The sequence below is a fragment of the Rhyacophila brunnea genome, unplaced genomic scaffold (genome assembly GCF_057557595.1).
Source record: "Rhyacophila brunnea isolate RB1 unplaced genomic scaffold, BYU_Rbru_1.0 scaffold_13, whole genome shotgun sequence".
NCBI lineage: Eukaryota > Metazoa > Arthropoda > Insecta > Trichoptera > Rhyacophilidae > Rhyacophila > Rhyacophila brunnea.
Genome location: NW_028232785.1, coordinates 26,161,208 through 26,181,985, shown reverse-complemented (window position 1 = coordinate 26,181,985; position 20,778 = coordinate 26,161,208). Strand labels below are relative to the sequence as shown.

Below are 20,778 nucleotides of genomic sequence, written 5' to 3'. Positions count from 1 at the left end.
AGAATTTAATATATTAACGCCTGTTATCATTTGTAAAATGCAGAGCGTTGGAGCGGAGCCGGAGCACCGAAAATGTGTAGTGCTCCACAGCTCCGGATGTTTTTTTTATTATTAAATTTTCGTCCTAAAATCCAATGAAAATATTATATTTGACACTTTGCAACACTGGAATTATTTAAAATACGGCCGAGTGATAAATAACCTCACTTAATTTGACAGAAGAGGCATATAATGCTGACGATTTGCTGCCGGTAGTTTTGTTTAATAGAATGGATAATGAAAAGGACGAATAATAACCTTATTTCAAAACTACCATTTGTATTTGCATTAAGGGGGGACATGCTCAACGTAGGTCAAAATTGAGCTTTTCTTCTATTTTCAAAGCATGATCCTGGACATACCTTAAACGTTGTAGATAATCTATTTATATAATTTTGAAGCCTTATTATCCTTTATATTTATTTTAAACATTTGATGACTGCATAAAGTATTTTTATTACATAAAATAGTATTCTTTTAAACCTCTCGCTCTAATGTTTTAGAATATAGTCATATTTCAGTACATAAATGTGCAGTGGTGTTAAGATTTTTTACATTTATTAATTTTTAAACGCATTTATAAAACCATCAGTATAATTTATATCGACATTATTATAGTGAAATATTTACGATAAAAAATTATATTGATCATCTCTGTGATCCCAAATTTGATAAGAATTAGACATTTTATTATTCAAAAAATGGGCAAGATTAACACATTTGAAGATAATTCTAAAGATACTCATTACAAGCTATCTCTTTGACCATTCAAGTGTGATAAACATCCTACGAATAATGTTTGCTTTAAAATAATTATTGACCTAAGAATAAGGTAGTGTTTTTTTGAAATACGCCATTTCTTTTGACATTCCCCAGTGGTTAAGCTACAACATACGGCAGTAGCCATAAATTGACAAACTACAATTGAAGTAGGGAGAAAAATGATGTTAACGCGCGTGTTTGAACATGAACCGTTTAAAAAAAAATTGGGTTCAAAATTATATAAATAGATTATCTACAACGTTTAAGGTACGTCCAGGATCATGATTTGAAAATAGAAAAGAAGCTCAATTTTGACCCACGTTGAGCACGTCCGCCCTTAATATGTCTTAATATTTGTGTACACATAATACCGATTAAAACTTTTTACTCGGAGCGGAGCAGACCCTGGAGCGGAGCTGGAGCAAGTATTAAGTCCCGGAGCGGAGCAACTCAAAAAATTGTTAGCTCTAACCCTCTGGTAAAATGGTATTCTACCAAGTAAATCACTAGTCAATAAATAATTGAAATGATTATTTGACATTACAGATGAACCGTTCGTACGACTTTCGAAGGAGCTGGTCGCACCCTTGAACCCCAAGCCTGAAACGTCCGCGCCGTCAGGAAGGAGTGCCAAGCTGGAAGACCAGACCCTCGGACGAGGCCTCGGAGACATCGAGGCGGAGAGGGGCGTCAATTTTAACCTCACCAAACAGGCTCAAGTAAAAAACAAGTTTCAACTAGTGATTGAAATTAATTTCCTAGTAATGAAACAATCGAAAATATCACGATTTTGTGAATTTCTCCGTGGAGTAATCGCTAGGAAACAGTGACAAAATCCTGATCGGCTTACGTCATTCATATGTTCGAGAAAAGGCGCTTTTTAACGCTGACGCTTGTCGTTGTAGATAACGTCTTCACTTCGTTGCAATGTAATGCTATGTTATCGACTGCGAACGAAGTAATGAAGTAGCCTAATGAACGTTGATAATGCAGGCATGTACAACTTCAAGTGGGCTATGATCTTCTACAGTGGTGAAGGGTGGAGGTAGGCTGTTAAGATCCGCCATAAATAGTGCACAGTTAACTTTGACAGTCAGACGTATTTGTTTTCATTGAAATAAGACTACAATTTACAGATGGTGTCGGTGAGTTTTTGAAAATCAATTAAATAATGCCTAAACTAAAACATAATATTTAGTTTTGGTATATATTTTGGGCGACACGACAAAATTGTGCAAACTTTTTCATTCATATTTATTTGTTTTTGTTGAATTAAGAATACATATTACACAATATATTGCTGGTTCATTTGTTTCAGCCCTGCCTAAACCAACACTATCTGAAAATTGAAGTATTATTTCAATGAAAACAAATACGTATAACTGATAAAGTTTAATGACCACTATTTATGGCGGATCTTAACAGCCTACCTCCACCCTTCGCCACTATTGTATACCTATCAAAACTGGCAGCGATCTATCAGACTTTTAAATAACAATTATTTAAGCAAACATATTATGGTTAGCTGAGGACACTGAGTCATTGCAAAACAATATGTCTTGTGCTTCTACATCAAACATCACAAAAAATACTAATAAATACAATATATACTTAATCAAACTTGTGTTTGTTTAGATAACCACAGCTGAAGGCCTCCCGATGACCGCTCTGCAAATCGGCAGCTCCAGTAGACTGTATGGAACACCGGGTGCACAAATGCAGGTAAGGTGGAATCATTAAATATAATGCTGAACCCAAAAAAACGTAACAAACTCCAGAAAAAGTCGCATATTTTTAAACTCTGGAGATGGTGCAAATTTTCGCCTGATTGAAGCTACTACTAAACATTGACTGCGACAAATTCGACGTAATTTTGACAGCATTCAGAAAACACATGTGACTTAATGTAAGATGTCATTTTCATGATTCGATTTACGTCTGTTCTGTGGATGTTATCAATGCGATACAAGAAACAGTAGGTATCAGTAGCGAAGGATGGAGGTAGGCCATTAAGATTTGCCAAAAATAGTGCACATTAAACTTTGTTAGACATACGTATTTGTGTTCATTGAACTAAGACTACAATTTACAGTTGGCATTGGTTAGTTTTTAAAAATCAATTAAACCCAGCCTAAACCAAACCATAATAGTTTTTGTATATTTTGGGCGATACGACAAAATTGTGCGCACTTTTTCATTCATTCTTATTCGTTTTCATTGGATTAAGAATACATTACACAATATAATGTTGGTTCACTTTTTTACAATTCATTAAGCTCTGCCTAAACCAAACTATAATAGATAAAAATATTATTATATCTATAAAATATTCAAAGTTACGTATGATTTAATTGTATAATATTTTATAGATTGACTATAATGGCTTGGTTTTCGCAGGGTTTAATTGAATTTTAAAAACAAACTAAACCAACATCATCTGTAAATTGTAGTCTTATTTCAATGAAAACAAATAAGTATTACTGACAAACTTTAGTGTGCACTATTTAAAGCGGATCTTAACAGCCTACTTCCACCTTTCGCCACTGGTAGGTACCTACCACACAATATACAAATGACTAATGCCTGCATATGCCTATTTTTTTTAACCGTGCTTGGAATATTGATAAATCCTTTTCAAGACAGAGAAACAAAGAGCGAATCATATTAAAACCATTCTTTTTTCGACAGATAAACTTCGAAGTGACCAACAATCGTGAGAACGCCGTCTACTTCAAGTTCGGAGCCAAGGATGACCAGTACTTCTTGAGGAGCATGAACCCTCAAAGGTAATTGCACCAGCTCTCTCCCTTACGTCACATATGAGATAAACCTGATACTGTAACAAAGTGGCAGGAATTGGAACGAATATTCAACATCAAAACAAGTCACTGTTTTTTTCAATACATAGGTATATTAGAGTCAGGTTATAATATGGAAGACCAGGTGCCTGGTAGTTTTGGCATCATCATCAAGGTAAAACATTCCAAATTCCCATGGAAATTCCATCTAAGTGTCATCCAAATTCTTGAATATTGTCTACGTAGGATTAACTAACCGTCATCGTGGCTCCGGACGATTACCGAGGGGAATCGTGGGAGAGAGGGGGTAGAATATTTTATGGTGAGGGTAGAGTTATCAGTGGTGAAGGGTAGGTGTAGGCAGTGGAGATCCGACGTACATAGAGTACATTAAACTTTGTCAGACATAATTATCTGTTTTCATTGATTTAAGAATAGGTACAAATTGCAAATGGTGTTGGTACGTTTTAAAAATTTAATCAAAACCTGCCTAAACCAAACCAAAATAGATATTAGATAAAAATATTCTTCTGTCTATAAAATATATACAATTATTGTCGTTTGGATTTTCGACCATGTCCGATCCTAATAGGATCATATGGGCCTCCACAGAGTAGAGGTTTTTATTAACAGATTTTGTTTTTTACGAGAAATGGATGTCAGCCACTTGCTCAACCTATTAGGTCCATACCCTGACTCACACACAAATTTAAAAACAATTTGTGTACTTGCCAGACCCAGGATTCGAACCTGGGACCCACGGCGTGATAGTCCAACGCTTAAGCCGCGCTGCCACCGTGGATTAGGAAGGGTTTAATCAAAAAATTAATTAAAATAAGTATGACTGAAAAAGTGTGTATTATTTTTGTCGGATCTCCACTACCTAGTTCTACTATTATAGTTTGGTCTAGGCAGGGTTTAAGTAATTGAATTTTAAAAACCAACCAATTCCATCTGCAATTTGTATTATTAGTTCAATGAAAACAGACAAGTCGTATGCCTGACAAAGTGTAGTGTGCTAGATTTAAGTCGAATCTCCACAACCTACGTCCACCCTTCGCCACTGAAGGGTATGGTCATGTCAAAGTGAACACTGAGTTATTGAGACAGTAAAAATTACAAAGTTATGTATAATATTTTGTTTACATTATGTATTTGCAAGGGAAGACATACAACGCGTGTATGAGAGAGGAGTATGGATCCCTAGGCTGGAAGGCAAATACTCAATACAAAAACGCTTCATTCATTATGACAATGAATTTTGAGCGTCCGGAACGCATCGTCAGTCCAAAATGTGTAGCGATTCGGTTTTACGACTGACAGTGTGGATGGAAATGCTTGCATATGGGTGCTGTCATAAAGAGACAATACAGTATCTACGAGTATATTGATTTTTTGTTGTTATTGCAGACAATGGATAAACGGTGGACAAACTGCTAACGTCGTGGTGAGCATGGGAATAACTTCCACTGCAGAAAACGGAGTGAGGGATACCGTCATATTCACAGCTAACGGTAAGTCATTTGAGGTACCAATTTGGTGTCATTTTTCAATGTAAACAAGTGAGTTAAAACTACCCTATTTTAAGAATGAAATCTAAAACAGCCGCCATCTAAACTTACATTTGCGTGAGTTTTGTCTCAATTGCCAACACCAATGGCAGGTCAGTCCTACATTTTGGTATAATAAACAACGTTTGTTCCAGTGGGTCTACTCAACACACAATGCGGATATCGACGCTAGTTTATCATATTTATGTATTGAGTATTATAATCGTTACAATAAGTTAGCCATCTAAACTGTCAAAACTGTCTATCTCGCTTTAAAAGTTAAAACAGAGAGGGGCTGTTAAAACATAGTACTTTTTGACAGTTTAGACGGTTGACTCATTGTAAAAATTAGCCGCCTTGTGTATAGAATGGAGTGAATAGACCAACAGATTCCGGGATAGTCAGCAAGAACGGCAGATTAACAAACTGCATATGACAAACTCATTCGTACAAACCAGGGGTAGTCAACCTGGTTCCTACCGCACACTAGTGGGCGTTTCAGCTTTCATGGTGGGCGATAGGGGTTTTAAAAACATTTTTATTATGTTTTCATAAAATTCCATATACTAATTGTATCGCCCTCGCAAAATTTAGTTCACGTTACCTAACTGAAACTAAATGGTGCTATAGTGCGACCGCAAACAAAAGAGCCTCGTCCCAGAATAGCTCACGCATCTCCCCCTACACCACCCAGCTGTAACAGACAAGCAGAGCTGGTAGCCGGCGCCCCCCCAAAAACATTGCTTTATAAATTTTATAAAGTAAAGTTACTTACCTACTTTATAAATCACCATTACTGTGAAACCGGTGGGCGGTTAGAAATTTTTACTACTAAGCGATGGTGCCCATAGAACGCGTCGAGCGGGCGAAGTCGGCGTATGCAGTGTTTATTCATAACCATAATCACACGTCTCTCGCCGCGCATTACCCTTCACCTATGTAATAAGCGGCCCAAGCAGCACAAAATAATTATTATTACAGCGCCTCTCATAACAAAGCAATAAAAATATTATATTATTTCGGGGCTTGTAATTAATATTTACGACGACATTATTCAACCAGCGAAATATAGGACACGGAACAAAGAGTTCCCTGTTATTAAATGATTGCTTTTCGCCCGTTGATCGACGACGCCTCGAGCAGCGTTATTTTGGTAGCCGTGTTCAATGAATGGACTTCTTTGTATTATCATTAAATCGTATCGCCGAGAAGCGAAAAACGGTGACTCATGCGGCAGGCGGGGCGCAAGGCATCGTCAAGTCCAGTGGGCGCTGGCGTATTTGATTACGTTGTATTTTTGATGATTTACGCGCCACTTGTAGAAATTTTGCGCGAGCGCCGCACTCGCTGCGTCAATGGGCTTTATGCCTAACAGAGCAGAGGTACAACAGTGGGTGGCAGGTATAAAAAGGTTGACTACCCCTGGTATAAACTATAAAGGCAACTATATTCAAAAGCAGTGTTGCAATAACGGTACGGCCACGAGGTCTGATGATCTAGCAGACGTTTTCAACGATCTATTTTTTTTTACAGGCCTAGACCAGACGCAGATTTCCGCGCACGTCTACGTGGAGACGGACGGTCGCATCAGCCAGGATCACTCGAGGCCTTACCTCCGCCATGACTTCAGGGGCGACTGCATGGGCTACCTGGACTCGTCCACCTGCGACAGGAAGACGTGGGGACTGGACATCACGGCGAGAGACACCGAGAGCGGTAAGTGGAAATAACAACTGAATTTTGAATACCATATAGTATTGTGTCCGGACACTTGTAGGTACGTATGCAGTTCGCAGTATGCAAACATCAGCTGTTCTCGAAATTCAGAATACGGTTTCTCTGAGCCTTGGTAAAGTGCCATGATTCGCTACCGTAAATCAGCACCGTCATAATGCAAGCGTCGAATAGTCCCAGTGATACCTGATTACGGCGAAATTAACTAATATATATGTGACTTGAGAGTTTTTATCGAATTTCGGTAATATTGACCGAAACTGGTGGAATACTTGTCTGGAAATTTGTACGTATGCAGTTTGCCGTATCACACTTCACTGAGAAATGTTGTATTGGAAATATATGGCCGTATATTAAAGACCGTCCAACCTCTTTGGGCCGTATAGTACTGACATAAAATTCATGTCTAAATAAAACTCGGTAGGAAGCCAGCAAAACATTTTTTTAATATAGCCGATACACTGGATATGCACCCGTCAATTACATGCGTGGTCGCAGCCATGATCTATTTTGGGTGAAAGCTGTTTCCTCATGTCAGGCTTACCAGGCACCAATAGCGAGGGCTGTGCGGCTGGTCAATGCACTCCCTAGAGATGTAGATATTTTTAGCGATGCATTATGCATTCTGTTTTTAAAATTCTATTTTATTGTTTAATTTGTATTTTTTTTAAATTACCTATTGTTGTTTTTTATTTCTTTTCTATAAAATATTTTTTTTTTGCTTCGTTTTTTATCTCTACCTTGTTTTTTCTCTGGTTGATTTACTTGTAGGTACTTTTTATTCTAATGTCATGTTGTGAACGTCTTGAATTAATAATTTGTTATGTGCTCAACGTCTTTTTTTAATAAATATATAAATTTGTTAGGGTAGGTTGCCCTCCACCCGGGAGTTCTGGGTTCGATGCCCGGTCATGACAAAAACATTTATGTGTTTTTCTCAAAGCCTGGTTGTTTGTGATTGTCCAAAATAATTAACAACCACCTTGTACGCAAAAGCAAGGACATGGTTATTAATAATTCTATAAAAAAAAATGGAGACCGTATAGTATACGGTCATCTCTTTCCGATAGAAAGCTCACGGCGAACTGTGCCACGGTGAAATGTTTTACGTACAATTTACATGTAAACATCTATCCAAGTCATAAAGTTTCGAAAACTAACCTTGTAAAAGATCCCCAGGTAACAATGTATTATGAAACTAAACTCAAAGCAGTAAAGACGGCACAAATACAAGATTCTCCACGTAATTTTCAAGGTCTCCTCCGCATAAGCACATCACCTGGCGTCATCATATACGACAGCAACTTCAGGGCTGGCGCACGCGAAGAAGTCAGGGCGAAGTACACGGCCACCTGCTGCGAAACGAGGGTCGTCCTGTCAGCTACGGATCTCAATGGGAACGTTGCCAGCGACGAGATCAACGTATCATGTGAGTATGGACAAATGCTGACGGTGGACAAAACATAACTTTGTATATTTCAAATTCGCGTTCGTGTGCAGTTCAATTCAATTATATATAGGTATAATATGAGGCACCAAGGCCATATTATCTGTATTACTCACATTTGTATACCTACGAGTAGGGATTGCAATACCGAATGATAATAGCAATACCGGTTTTTCGGTATTTCTTATTAAATACCGGTATTAATATCCACCGGTATTTCTTAAACATTAAAAAAACAGAAGTTGGTGCTTATCAATAAATATATCTATTAAAATCTTTTAAACATATTATTTTATAGCAAAAACCTAAATACGTACATTTATTATGTTTACATTAAAAAATATGTAGAATTGATTATAATAATTGTAGAACTAGTGATTTTTTACAAATAATTTGAATATATTGATAATTTTAACTAAAGCTCTCAAAAGTTCATCAAGTGAAAATAAGTTCAGCTGCAGGAAAAGCTTCTTAAATTCAACGCTTATATAGTCATCAATAATTATAGAATAATTGAACATTTTTTTCACGGATGTTTTCTATTTCGAAATAATATTATGATAATAATTCATAGCGAAAATTACTTACTTATATTATAATATATTTGATGAAATTTGTTTTATTATTTTTTCTCCTCTGTTGGATTCACTCAATATATTTGCATTTTAGTAGCACATATCTTATAATTCATTTTCAAAAACGTAAACGAATGTGCTGTCTTAATACCGAAAATTCCGGTATTTTGGATTTTTAAAACCGGTATTTCGGTATTGATAAATACTGGAATACCGGTTTTGAAATACCGGTATTGCAATCCCTACCTACGAGTATTAGCGAAGAGCGCATGGCATGGCATTACATGAGCGCATCTGTTTTCATTGAACTAAGACTACAATGTGAAGATAGTATTTGTTACTCTTCGAGGTAATCTCGAGGTTTGTATTAACAGATTTTATTTTTACGAGAAATGGATGTTAGCCACTTGCACAACTTATTAGGTACATACTCTGAATCATACACAAATTGAAAAACAATATATGTACTTGTCAGACCCACGACGCTGCAGGCCGACGCTTACGCCGCGCGGCCATCGAGGGTGATCTCCACAGCCTACCTCTTTCCAAAAGCCACTGATTGACACAATACAATTTCGTTTCGTTCCAGTATACTTCACGCCAGCCACGATCGCAGCGATAGTCCTCGGCATCCTGCTGATCATCGCCCTGATCATAGCTCTGGTCTTCCTCATAAGGTTCTGCCTGAGGAAACGGAGAGACTCCAGAGATCTGCCGTCGTACCAGACGCAGCGGGCGACCAGAACGCCCTAGTTTTAAAACCTTAGTACCTACTTACACCATACAAATTAACTGTATATTCTAGTTTAATCTATCAAATAATATAAATGTTATGTTAGGATGTTAATGGTAAAATAATAAATAATGGACCGATTTACTGATAACTATCAATAATTCTTGGTGGAAAGACATTAGATATATGAATTAAAATAAACCACAATATAATATAATGTTAAGTAAAGATGTTTCATTAGAACTGACTGTTTTGTTTTATGGGTAAAATGACCACAATGGCGAAGCGCTAGATCTGACATAAATAGTGCACACTAAACTTTGTCAGCCAAACGTATTTGTTTTCATTGAACTAATAATACAATGTGTAGATAGTGTTTGTTATTTTTTTTTTAAATTCAATTAAACCCTGCCTAATTCAAATCATAGTAGATAATAATAAAACAAAAATATGTACAATATCTACAAAATTTACGTATTTTAGAGATAAAAAAATATTTTTTATCTATTATAGACTATTTTGGTTAGGCAGGGCTATAAAAAGAACTTTTTATATACCACGTTTGTAAATTTTCTGTTGAATCATATTATAAACTTGACAATTCTATGTATTAATAATCTAGGACAGATAAGGCAATAGTCAAGATCTCATTTTTTTGCTATTTTGCAACAAACAAACAAATATAGAATACTGAAATGTCAATTTGATGTCCATAGTAACGCACATATATATTAATAATTTAGTTGCTAGGGCCACCCCCTTACCAACCAATAATAGTGGATTGGATTACGGATTTCTTCCGAAATAACTTCTCTCATATAAAACAGAATTAACTGAAAATGAAATTCAATTCTACTTAAAGAGATGGCTAAAAGTATTAAAAGAATGCATTGGCACCGTGTTCTGATATATTATAAAAGTTTCAAATGCCTAGCTAGTCGGGAAGTTAGTTATAAATCGATTGCAAGATTTGTACTGGATAAACAACCACCGGATAAACAAGAATACGAGCTAAGAAAAACGTGGTAAAATACTAACCAATAAGTACCTAATCTATAATATGTATTCTTAATACGACGAAAACAAATAAGACATTATGACTGAAAAGGTGTGCAATATTTTTGTCAGAACACCCATAGCATACTTATCTTTTGTGGTTTGGTTGAGGCAGGGTTTAATTGAATTTTAAAAACTAACCAGCACCATCTGCAAATAGTATTCTTAGTTCAATGAAAATAAATAAGTATTACTGGCAAAGTTTAGTGTGCACTATTTATGTCGAATCTCCGCAGTCTACCTCCACCCTTCGCCACTGCTGCCTACCATAAATTCCTCTTTAATTAAATAAAGAAAATTTGTAAAAAAAAAAAACATTGAAATTCTTAAAAATAATCAATATGTACATACCTAAACATTATTAGGTGCCTAACGTATCAATTGATTAAAATCTAAATATATAATATTTATAGATAATAATATAATATCGATGGGTTGATAGGGGTGTACTACCTCACTCTAATTTTATTAAAATAAAATATATATTATTAGTATGTAGGTAACTAAATTATTTAAATTTTTGTTAGATTTATTGATAACTGTAAGATATATACTTAACATTAAGAGCATACTTCAGTGAAACGGCAAATATAATTTTCAACTATAGGTGCGACGAAATTTCGGACTCGCTGCAAACGGAGAGCGAAGTCGAGCTGTGAACGCGTCAATTTGTTTTGTGATGGCGTCGGGGGAATTAGTTCTTAAATCGTGTAAAGATGACTAAAAAACGTTATCCATTTACTTGAAAAGGAAAACATGTCAATGAATATATTATTATTATTACTAATAGATCTATAAACATAACATTAAATGAACGCATGTTGAATTTTTGTGACAAATTATGTTTCGTTCTGGACGCGACGTTTGCACAATCTTCGCATCGCGTAGTCACGATCGTTTTAGACCGTGCCCTAGCTGAAGTATAGCCTTAAACAATATCGTTCAATCTTGCAAACCATGTACTTAAATCTAAAATATATTTTTATTAAAAACATAATAAATTACTTTGCAAATTACATGCTAACATTAAGCCGGCTCTCACATCAAAACTCGTCGATGTAACGTCATCGATATTCACAAAACACACGTTGCCAAATGGAGCTCCGCAGATCGGTCGAATGCGACTTTTTAGTTTGAAAAAAACATCTACTGTTGCAATCGACATGTTGCATGCTTCTCGGGCTGCGAGTCGAAGACTCCAGAACGCAAACAAACACCTACGAATTGGTCATTCTTATACCGGCTCGCTCGCGAAGGTTTGTTTTATGGCTGTGCTACAGACGAGGCGAGTTTAGATGTGAGAGCCGGCTTAGTGCAGTGCGGATAGTATGTACCTACACGTCGTACAAATTTTATTCACTTTAATCAAAACACGTTCCAGTAGACCGCGCTGAATACGATCACAATTGCTTGTTTGTCAGAGCATTTGCGCATGTTTTGTACGTATACAGTCCGCCGTATCACAGTTCAGCGTGAGCTGTCGTACCGGAATCAGATGGTCGTATAACATTGAGATAAAAATGAGGCTCCGTTCGTGGAGCATTTCACAAGAGCCTACTTGCTAACCTAATTTTGAATCATTCAAAATTCAATGACTTTGATCTCAATGGTGTACAGCCATCCGTTTTCGATACAGGAGCTCACGGTAAAATATGATACGGCGAGCTGTATAATTTTCCTGACGCGACATAATTCAAAACGCCCATTTTTTTTTAATACCAATTGAGTAGGTACCGGACGGGTTTCGATCCCGTATCCATCGAATTCCGGTCAGCGTGCTTTCCCAATTCGGCCACTTGCACCCTATCTAATTACGACGAAATTAACCAATAACTATTGTTCCGAGGTGTTTATAAAATTTCGTTAATATCGGCGACCATCTTTTGTGGTTTTTTTTAATCAAGGAATTATAGATATACCATCATAAATCGTCAGGTGTTCGAATTTAGAACTAAGTTCATCACAGTATAAAAAGTATTGAATGATATTATGTGAAATGTTAGCGTGTGGCGCCCTCGCTCAGCAGACAGCTTATACTGGTGTTTATTTGTTTATGGGCAGATGTACGTTGGTCTGGACTAGGCTTAAAGCAACAGGTAGGTAAGTAAGGAAACTGTGTTACCCATAGAGCCAAAATTTATCAAATGTGGCCATGATAAAAAATAATTTATGTAACATAATATAATATAATTTTTAATAATTAGTTTAATGTAATAATTATTAATTATTAAAATGGAAACAGTAATAAATACTTTAAAAAACTACCCATTTATTTATTTTGTACCACAAAGTTTTTAATGGAGCCAGCCAAATAGGGATGCTTGCAGGCGTGTACAAAAGAGGGCAGGGTTCTAGAATCCGGACCCCCTCAGCAAGAACAAAAAAAAAACAAACTATTTAGATGAATGTACTTAATATAATGTCTAATTTTATTCTTCGTCCAGACAACATGAACGGATGATTTGGCTGTCAAAAGAAGCCTCTTCAAAGGGTTGGTCCGACTCACTCGGTATTCTACGACGCAAGGACCGTGTCAGAGAAACTCCAACGAAATCCAATAATATAATATTAAATATATCTACATCATGGCCCCCAGGCTAGAATCTTTGGCGGGCCCCCCTATCTATCGCTAAAGATAAAGGCAGTATGAAAATTAGGGTATTTTTAGCGATTTTTTTGTATTTCTAATACACCCGCTTGAATTATGGAGTTATCGAATATTGACAAACAATAATCAAAAATTGCACCGCACAACCATATGCTTTTATGTTGTTTTAAGCGAAATAACGTTTTTACTAGTGCAATTTTGTGATGTGTGTTTGTCTCACTTGGCTGGTCAATTTGCCATGCCGGGCCCCCCTTAAGCCAGGGCCCCCAGGCTGGAGCCCTGCTAGCCCCCCCTTGTGGGGGCCATAAATTCTACATACATTTTAATAAAGTTTTAATAAAGTAGGTGAATACTTTATCACCTATCTACCTATTAAGTTAATAAATAAATATATATATATATATATATAACAAAAAAATTGTGAATAGTTGTAGTGTTTGTAAACCCCCCCCCCCTTATCGATTTTGAAAGGCGAAATCCGGGCCGCAAAAAAACGACTCAAATGAATACATAGTACAAAACTTAAATCCGTTAGAATTTTAATAATATATATAATATAATTAATATATTAATACTTAATAGGTATATAATATAATAATAAAATTGAAATGCGACTGTACGTCCAATTGTCCAGTTTAACTAAAAAACTGCTGGACCAATATACATGAAACTTGCACAGGGTATAGACTAGATTGTTGGTAACAATTAGGCAAACATCAAATACAAAACAGGCATCTCTCATTTAGTGCCATATCGACCGCAAAACCAATAAGAATCAACAACTCAACATCAAATTATAAATTCATCAAAACCAATATTACTTAACACTAAAAATACAAGGTGACCGCGCACGCCTGTGCAGACCGTGCGCTTCACTTACACGAGTGACATAACTATGGCTAAAATTGCGAAAGGTTAATGTTAATGCAGGCGCACACATAAGGGATGGTGGGAGGATTGGGCCCGTACAGCATTATGATTTAGTTGGGCAGGGCTTTAATGAATTTTACGAAAAACTAACCAACAACATCTGTAATATTGTGTATTCTTAATTCAACGAAAACAAATAACAATGACTGACAAAGTGTGCACTCTTTTTGTCGGATCGCCATAGCATACCTAAATTATTATGGTTTCGTTGAAGCGAGGTTTAATTGAATTTTAAAAACTAAACAGCACCATCTGCAAATTCAATTCTTAGTTCAATGAAAACAAATAAGTATGACTGATAAAAGTTAAGTCGTTTAATGTGCACTATTTAATTAGAATCTTAACAGCCTACCTCCATCCTCGCCATTGATACATAGCCATGGCCCCTACTAGGGGGGACTGACAGGGCGTTAGCCTAGGGGTCCGGCGTGGCGGGTCGACCACATAATTGAGATAAGCACACATCTTAAATTTGCTCTAATAGTAAAAAAAAAAGTCGCATTTCAGTTCGGGGTTATTACCATTTTAAAATATATGGTTGTGCGATGCAAGTTTTGGTTATTGTCTGTTGATACTCGACAACTCCATAATTTGATGTGTTAAAAATCGCTAAAAATACACTGAATTTGTATTGAACTCGTACACAATCTAGAAAATGTCACTGTGTAAAGCGTCAGACTGCTTTTAACCTTAGCGATATGTAGGGAGGCCGCCAAAGATCCTGCCCTGGGGGCCCACTTCAGGATGTGGAGGCCATGTACATAGCCATCATATTGCCACTAAACTTCAACGAAAACAATTAATAAGTATGACTGAAATTAGTGCTCCATAGCATAGCAGTCTGCTTAACCATCATGGTTTGGTTTAGGCAGGATTTAATTGATTTTTAAAAACTAACTAAAACTAACACTATCTGCAGTTTGCATTTGTAGTTCAATGAAAACAAATAAGTGCCTATGATTGACAAAGTTTAATGTGAAGGTACCAGGCAACTCAGAAATAATGGGAACTGAAATACATAACGGGTAAGCAGGGCTCGAAATGGAACGGAACGCACCGGAGCGCCGTTCCGGCTCGTGAAATTTGTAAAATTATCGCTCCGTCTCGTGGAAAAAATATGTTGACCGTCTGAGCTAGATAGGTCATAGAATAGAAAATCGGACACACTTATTTTCATAAAATACACATACGATTTGATGACTATGTAAATATCTTCAGACAATTTGTCGAGCGCTCCGGTTCGTAAACTTTTCCATTTCGAGCGCTGCGGGTAATGCGATAGCAGGTAACTGACTCGAGTAAGGAAGAATCCGTGTTAAACTTACACACGTGTCAAGAATACGTTTTACGTCGAATACTGAAAACTGCTCTCGGTTTATGCATTTACGCTCATTTGTTGGTGTATTACACACACTATTGTACATAATGCGTGCTTCATTTTCGTAGGACACTCACACATTCAAAAGCCTGCATCAACATGCGGCGTATTGAATATAGCCTATCGGTATTCTATTTATTATCTGTTCTGCGGTAGATATCTACGATATATGTCGGATCTTAGCAGCCTACTTCCATTCCTCGCCCGTGGTTTAAGAGTGGATTTTGTGGAAATGATCTAATTCTAAGTGAATGTTGTGTATGTCAATGTAAAGATTTTTTGTTCGTTTAAAACAGTCCAAAATATAAAATAAAATAGGCAAGAAACCTTATGTAGAGTATAATGCTTTATAACTTTGCACTGCGGCTCTAGGATGAAAATGATATAAGTAATATATTCTAAAAATATTTTTTTACATATATTAGGTATATATTTATTTATTTATTACTATATAATACAAACCCGTAATCACATATGCGTGTGAAACATGGACCCTCAGTAAAAGAGAGATCCAGAAACTTAAAGTACCGCAAAGTGGTATGTAGAGGTGCATGCTGGGCATAACGCGAAAGGACAAAAAGAGGAATGAACGGATAAGGAATCAGACAAGGGTTTGCGATGTAATAGAGTTCATTAAAAGCCTCAAATGGCGATGGGCTGTATGGTATGGGCGATGGTATAAAACGTCCGCAAGATAGTCCTAGATGCCGCTGGATCGATGAAATGATAAGGTTCTGCGGAAGTACGTGCAACGCAACGCACATGACCGAGAGAAGTGGAAGGAGCTTGAAGAGGCCTTCATCCAGCAGTGGATATATTCTGGCTGATGATGATGATATTAATATATTAAAACAGGTGAATATCATTTTGATCTAATTCAATGCGAGTTAGTCTTGCAAAGAGGCGAATCAGTGTAGTAAAAAGTGAAAAAAAGTGGAAAGTTATACTCATCTAAATTAACCTAATTAATTTGCAGACAGTTTGAGACTAAATAATTACAAGATAAAAAGAACTTTTTATAAACCACGTTTTTAAATTTTCTGTTGAATCCTGCAAACTTGACAATTCTATGTATTAATAAAAACTTTTTATTGTACTTGATAGAAATACTGAATAAATATAGAATACTGAAATGTCATTTTGACATTTCATATTGATTTCCATAGTAACGCACGTATATATTAATAATTTAGTTGCTAGGACCCTCTTAGCAACCAACAATAATAACTTTCCATACAAAACAGAATTAACTGAAAATGAATTCAATTCTGCTTTAAAATGGCTAAAAGTATTAAGACGGTACTTCAGTGAAACGGCAGATAATTTTCAACTATAGGTGCGACGAAATTTTGAACTCGCTGGCAATCGGAGAGCGAACGTCGAGCTGTGAACACGTCAAATTGTTTCGTAATGGCGACGGGGGTATTAATGCTTAAATCGCGTAAAGATGACAAAAAAACGTTACCCATTTACTAGAAAAAGAAAACATGTCAATGAATATACTATTAATGTCACTAATAGAACAATAAACAGAACATTAAATGGACGCATGTTGGATTTATATGACGAATTATATTTCGTTCGGCACGTGTCATTTGCACAATCCGCGCATCGCCTAGCCACGATCTTTTTAGACCATACCTCAGCTGAGGTATAACCAGTGGCGGCTCGACGACTTTCTATGTGGTGGGGTTCAGTCATTAATTATCAAATATATGTACAAGTATTTACCTACCTACATTCTCATATTATTATAAGTAGGTACATTATGTACAAAGTTACTAATCTAAAATCTACTATCTAAAAAGCGTGCTTAAAAATATAAACTTAATTAATAATAATTATTATTATAGATTTACCATCAGTTTTGAACAACAACATACGACGAGCGTTTTTACTCACCTATGGGGTGATTCTATTCGGTCCCTAGTAGGTATGCGTATAATAACGCTTATGCGTTCACATACTTTGTAGAAAGAGATTTGTACCGCAGCAACGGGATGGGACTGAGTAACCCCGATCAGCGAAAAATAGACGCAATAGCTTTTTTAATTTGTACATAGTTGTCACCATGATATAGGGCGTATTTAATTTACTAAGTTATTTTATGTTATTACATAATTTTCAATTATTGCTTTATTTATTTGTATAATAATAATAAATATCTCTCTAAAATTGCGACGGGTTTAGATAGATGAAAGAAATTAAATAATTCATTTAATCATTTAATTAAGTAGGTATATTATGACAATGATAAAAGTATCGGACGTTTTTTACGCATTCTCCACATGATAACGATGTGGGGATGGTCCCTAGAACCCTTAAGGTAGAGCCGCCTCTGGGTATAACCTTAAAAGAATGCATTCCCGTCGTGTTCTGATATATTCTAAAAGTTTCAAATGTCTAGCTAGTCGGGAAGTTAGTTAAAAATCTTCAATCGTCCAATACAAATCTTGGACAAACAAGAAAAAATATGTACTGGACACAAAAAAAAAAAGTCTGTACCGGACAAACAAGAATACGAGTTAATAAAAACGTTGTAAAATGAAATAGGGCGGCATTCTAAGGGTAGCACTTTATAGAGGGATGTCACAAAAACATCCACAAACAAAACAAAAATTCAATTTTGATCTGTTTCGTATGTCTTACAAAAATTACGTGTTTTGTTACATAAAGAAGCCGAAATTATTATGAATTGGATTGAAACGTCACTAAAATTAGGTCACACGATCTGTCAAAGAAACAACATTAAAAATAGAACTAAAAATGAATATTTTACATTAAAAAACACACTAATAATACGTACATAATTGTTGTTTTGGAGTTTTCTGTGGACAAACACGATTGACACGGCACAGAATCGAAAAAAAACATCACAATTGTCCCGAATTCCAAGAGGAAACCTAACCTAAAAACGCGTCGACTAACCCGTTTAAAGATTCACAACGCACTGCGCGATAACGTGACGCGATAAACAAACTAAAACGCGTCAATCGGTAAAACGCGTCGAACTGCCGAGGCGGAAATTGAAATACGTTTAAAAATAACGCGTTTTTCGCCAACAATTGCACGATACACGTACATTCTGACGTTTTCACAAAACGACACCACGGGAAATTACAATGACACATTGTAGATGCAATACCTCATATGTGACGACTGAAAGATTTCGCAATTCGACTTTAGACACATTTTTATGTATTAAAAACAATAAAATTTAAAATAAAATTATTTTTTTATCAATTTATAAACAATTTTTTATATTGATTAATATTTTATTAGTTGAAATTTAATGTATTTATAGTATTAAAAATTAGATTGTTTTTGATTGTGAAATTCAGTACTTGTCAGATACGTGGTATTGTTAATCTTTAGTTTTGATACAGCTGTCAGAGGGTTGGTATTTTCGTTGAAAATCCGTTTAAAAACTCACCCCCGGTGTCGCTGGTGGGGTTGACGGGCATCAGAACAGCCTTGTGGATGAATTCATCGATGGAGAGGCCCGTAACGGTGGAGCACAGCAGTGGATTTTTCAATTTTGTATCGTTTTTGGCCGCGTCACCTGTGTTTCGATCGGCCATGTTTATCTTTTGATGTGTCAGCTGTCAGTTGGAATATTTTTTTTATTAGTGATGGGAAGGACCCATTTTCAAAAATTTTCACCGGCCTACTTATAAACTGGTTCGCGTTGAAAGTACTGTGCCACTAGGTCAAAAAACTTTAGGGTTGATTATCTGACAATATGTTCATACAGTTTGATTGTTTACGTGGTTAATTGTCGTAATAATTAAAAATAGATTGCCATAACAAAATTATTATAAATAAATATTAATAAATACCTAGGTACCTAATATTATAATATCACTGACGTCCATAGACAAAATGCCGCCCCTAGGCAGCGTCAAAATGTCACCCCATTAACAGTATTTTTTTTATTATCCTTTCATGACTTCAGTATCTAAGAAACACAATATTATTAACAAAATATATACTTACCAAAAAATTTAATTTAAATGTCATCTATTCTCTACTTCAATAAAAAACATTGCGAGTCCACGGTTTCAGAATTATTTAAAAATGCACCTGACAACTTTCAAAACTCGCGAACGACTGACAAGAATATTTAGATAAATTAATTATGTACCTACCTATAATTCAAATATAACTTGCAAATCTGCACGTGTCATTGCTGGTCATCAAGGAGTGATGGCCAAAGACAACGGAAGTAAACTAGACATCGCAAACCCGACGAAAAAATACAGTTTTGTGACCAGTGAGCTGAATTTTTATAATGGAAAGATATTTCCGTTATTACTAAGTTTAGGTACCTACCTATTCCTATATATATTTAATGATTCTCCTCGATTTTCCGCCCTTCGAGTAACTGCCACCCCCAAGCGACGCTCAATCTGCCTACCCCCACGGGACGTCACTGTATAATAATATGTCTAAATAGACAAAAATTTTGTTTTGTTAAAAAGTTGAAAACTATATCTGGGCCTTCGAATCCAAAGAACTGGTGGTTTTTGTAGCTTTTAGGAAAGGAAAGGAAAGCCTTTTTGCTAGGCGAAGAAGTGGGAAATGAACTTAATGGATGCGGCGACACTCTACCCTGAAAGATCGAAGAGGAGAATCTTTGTCGCTCACAAGATAGCTGTATTTCAGAGTGGTCACGATTATCAGCCATGAGGGAACGATAAAAAAGTGATGAATGATACAACACATTTTAAAAGAACATGTCGTTTATTTCAATTTAATTTGCACAGGTGCAGGGCACAGGGCGCACAGAAAAATTCTTTGAGGATGGGGTTTATTCCGAAAAAAATATCCATAATATTTTTTAAGGGGGTGGGGTTAACAAAACCTAGTACCTAGGTGTCGCTGACTCCAACATTTAATGCGCCTACTAATTATAGCGTCTCATCGGTACAACTGTGGACATCAGCTCACTTTTCCGGATACATTATCTATACCCAGACACTCCACATTTTGCGTCTAGCGATACATACCTGGCCTTCAGGTAAAACACAGGGTTATCGAATATGCGAACAAACGATCCTAATAATATTATTAGGACTGTTTGTGTCATCCGCACTGTTTAGTCGTTTAGACAAACTGAATCAAAATATTAATGAATACCCAGCAGTGATGCCAACCGTACTATAATT

At 36.1% G+C, this 20,778-nt stretch overlaps 3 protein-coding genes across 8 annotated transcripts in view; 1 reads left to right on the top strand and 2 right to left on the bottom strand.

Moving 5' to 3' along the window:
- Positions 1-11,009, top strand: part of LOC147077094 (uncharacterized) — an 85,468-nt gene extending 74,459 nt beyond the window's left edge. For all 5 annotated transcript variants that reach the window (XM_085940714.1, XM_085940713.1, XM_085940712.1 and 2 more), the window contains exons 11-17: positions 1,348-1,520; positions 2,437-2,523; positions 3,490-3,587; positions 5,010-5,113; positions 6,683-6,865; positions 8,139-8,312; positions 9,495-11,009. In XM_085940714.1, the coding sequence (XP_085796840.1) occupies positions 1,348-1,520; positions 2,437-2,523; positions 3,490-3,587; positions 5,010-5,113; positions 6,683-6,865; positions 8,139-8,312; positions 9,495-9,658 (983 nt within the window). In that variant the 3' untranslated portion in view covers positions 9,659-11,009. The remainder of the gene's footprint in view (positions 1-1,347; positions 1,521-2,436; positions 2,524-3,489; positions 3,588-5,009; positions 5,114-6,682; positions 6,866-8,138; positions 8,313-9,494) is intronic.
- Positions 1-18,723, bottom strand: part of PAPLA1 (Phosphatidic Acid Phospholipase A1) — a 186,096-nt gene extending 167,373 nt beyond the window's left edge. Inside the window, exon 1 of one of the 2 annotated variants that reach the window (XM_085940718.1) lies at positions 18,539-18,723. The gene's annotated coding sequence lies outside the window, so the exon portion shown is untranslated. The remainder of the gene's footprint in view (positions 1-18,538) is intronic. The other variant, XM_085940719.1, reaches the window with a different exon arrangement.
- The window catches only part of LOC147077092 (uncharacterized), a 132,698-nt gene extending 113,274 nt beyond the window's left edge, over positions 1-19,424 (bottom strand). Inside the window, exon 1 of the mRNA XM_085940707.1 lies at positions 19,044-19,424. Within this exon, the coding sequence (XP_085796833.1) occupies positions 19,044-19,191 (148 nt within the window). The 5' untranslated portion in view covers positions 19,192-19,424. The remainder of the gene's footprint in view (positions 1-19,043) is intronic.
- Positions 19,425-20,778: the final 1,354 nt, after the last annotated feature.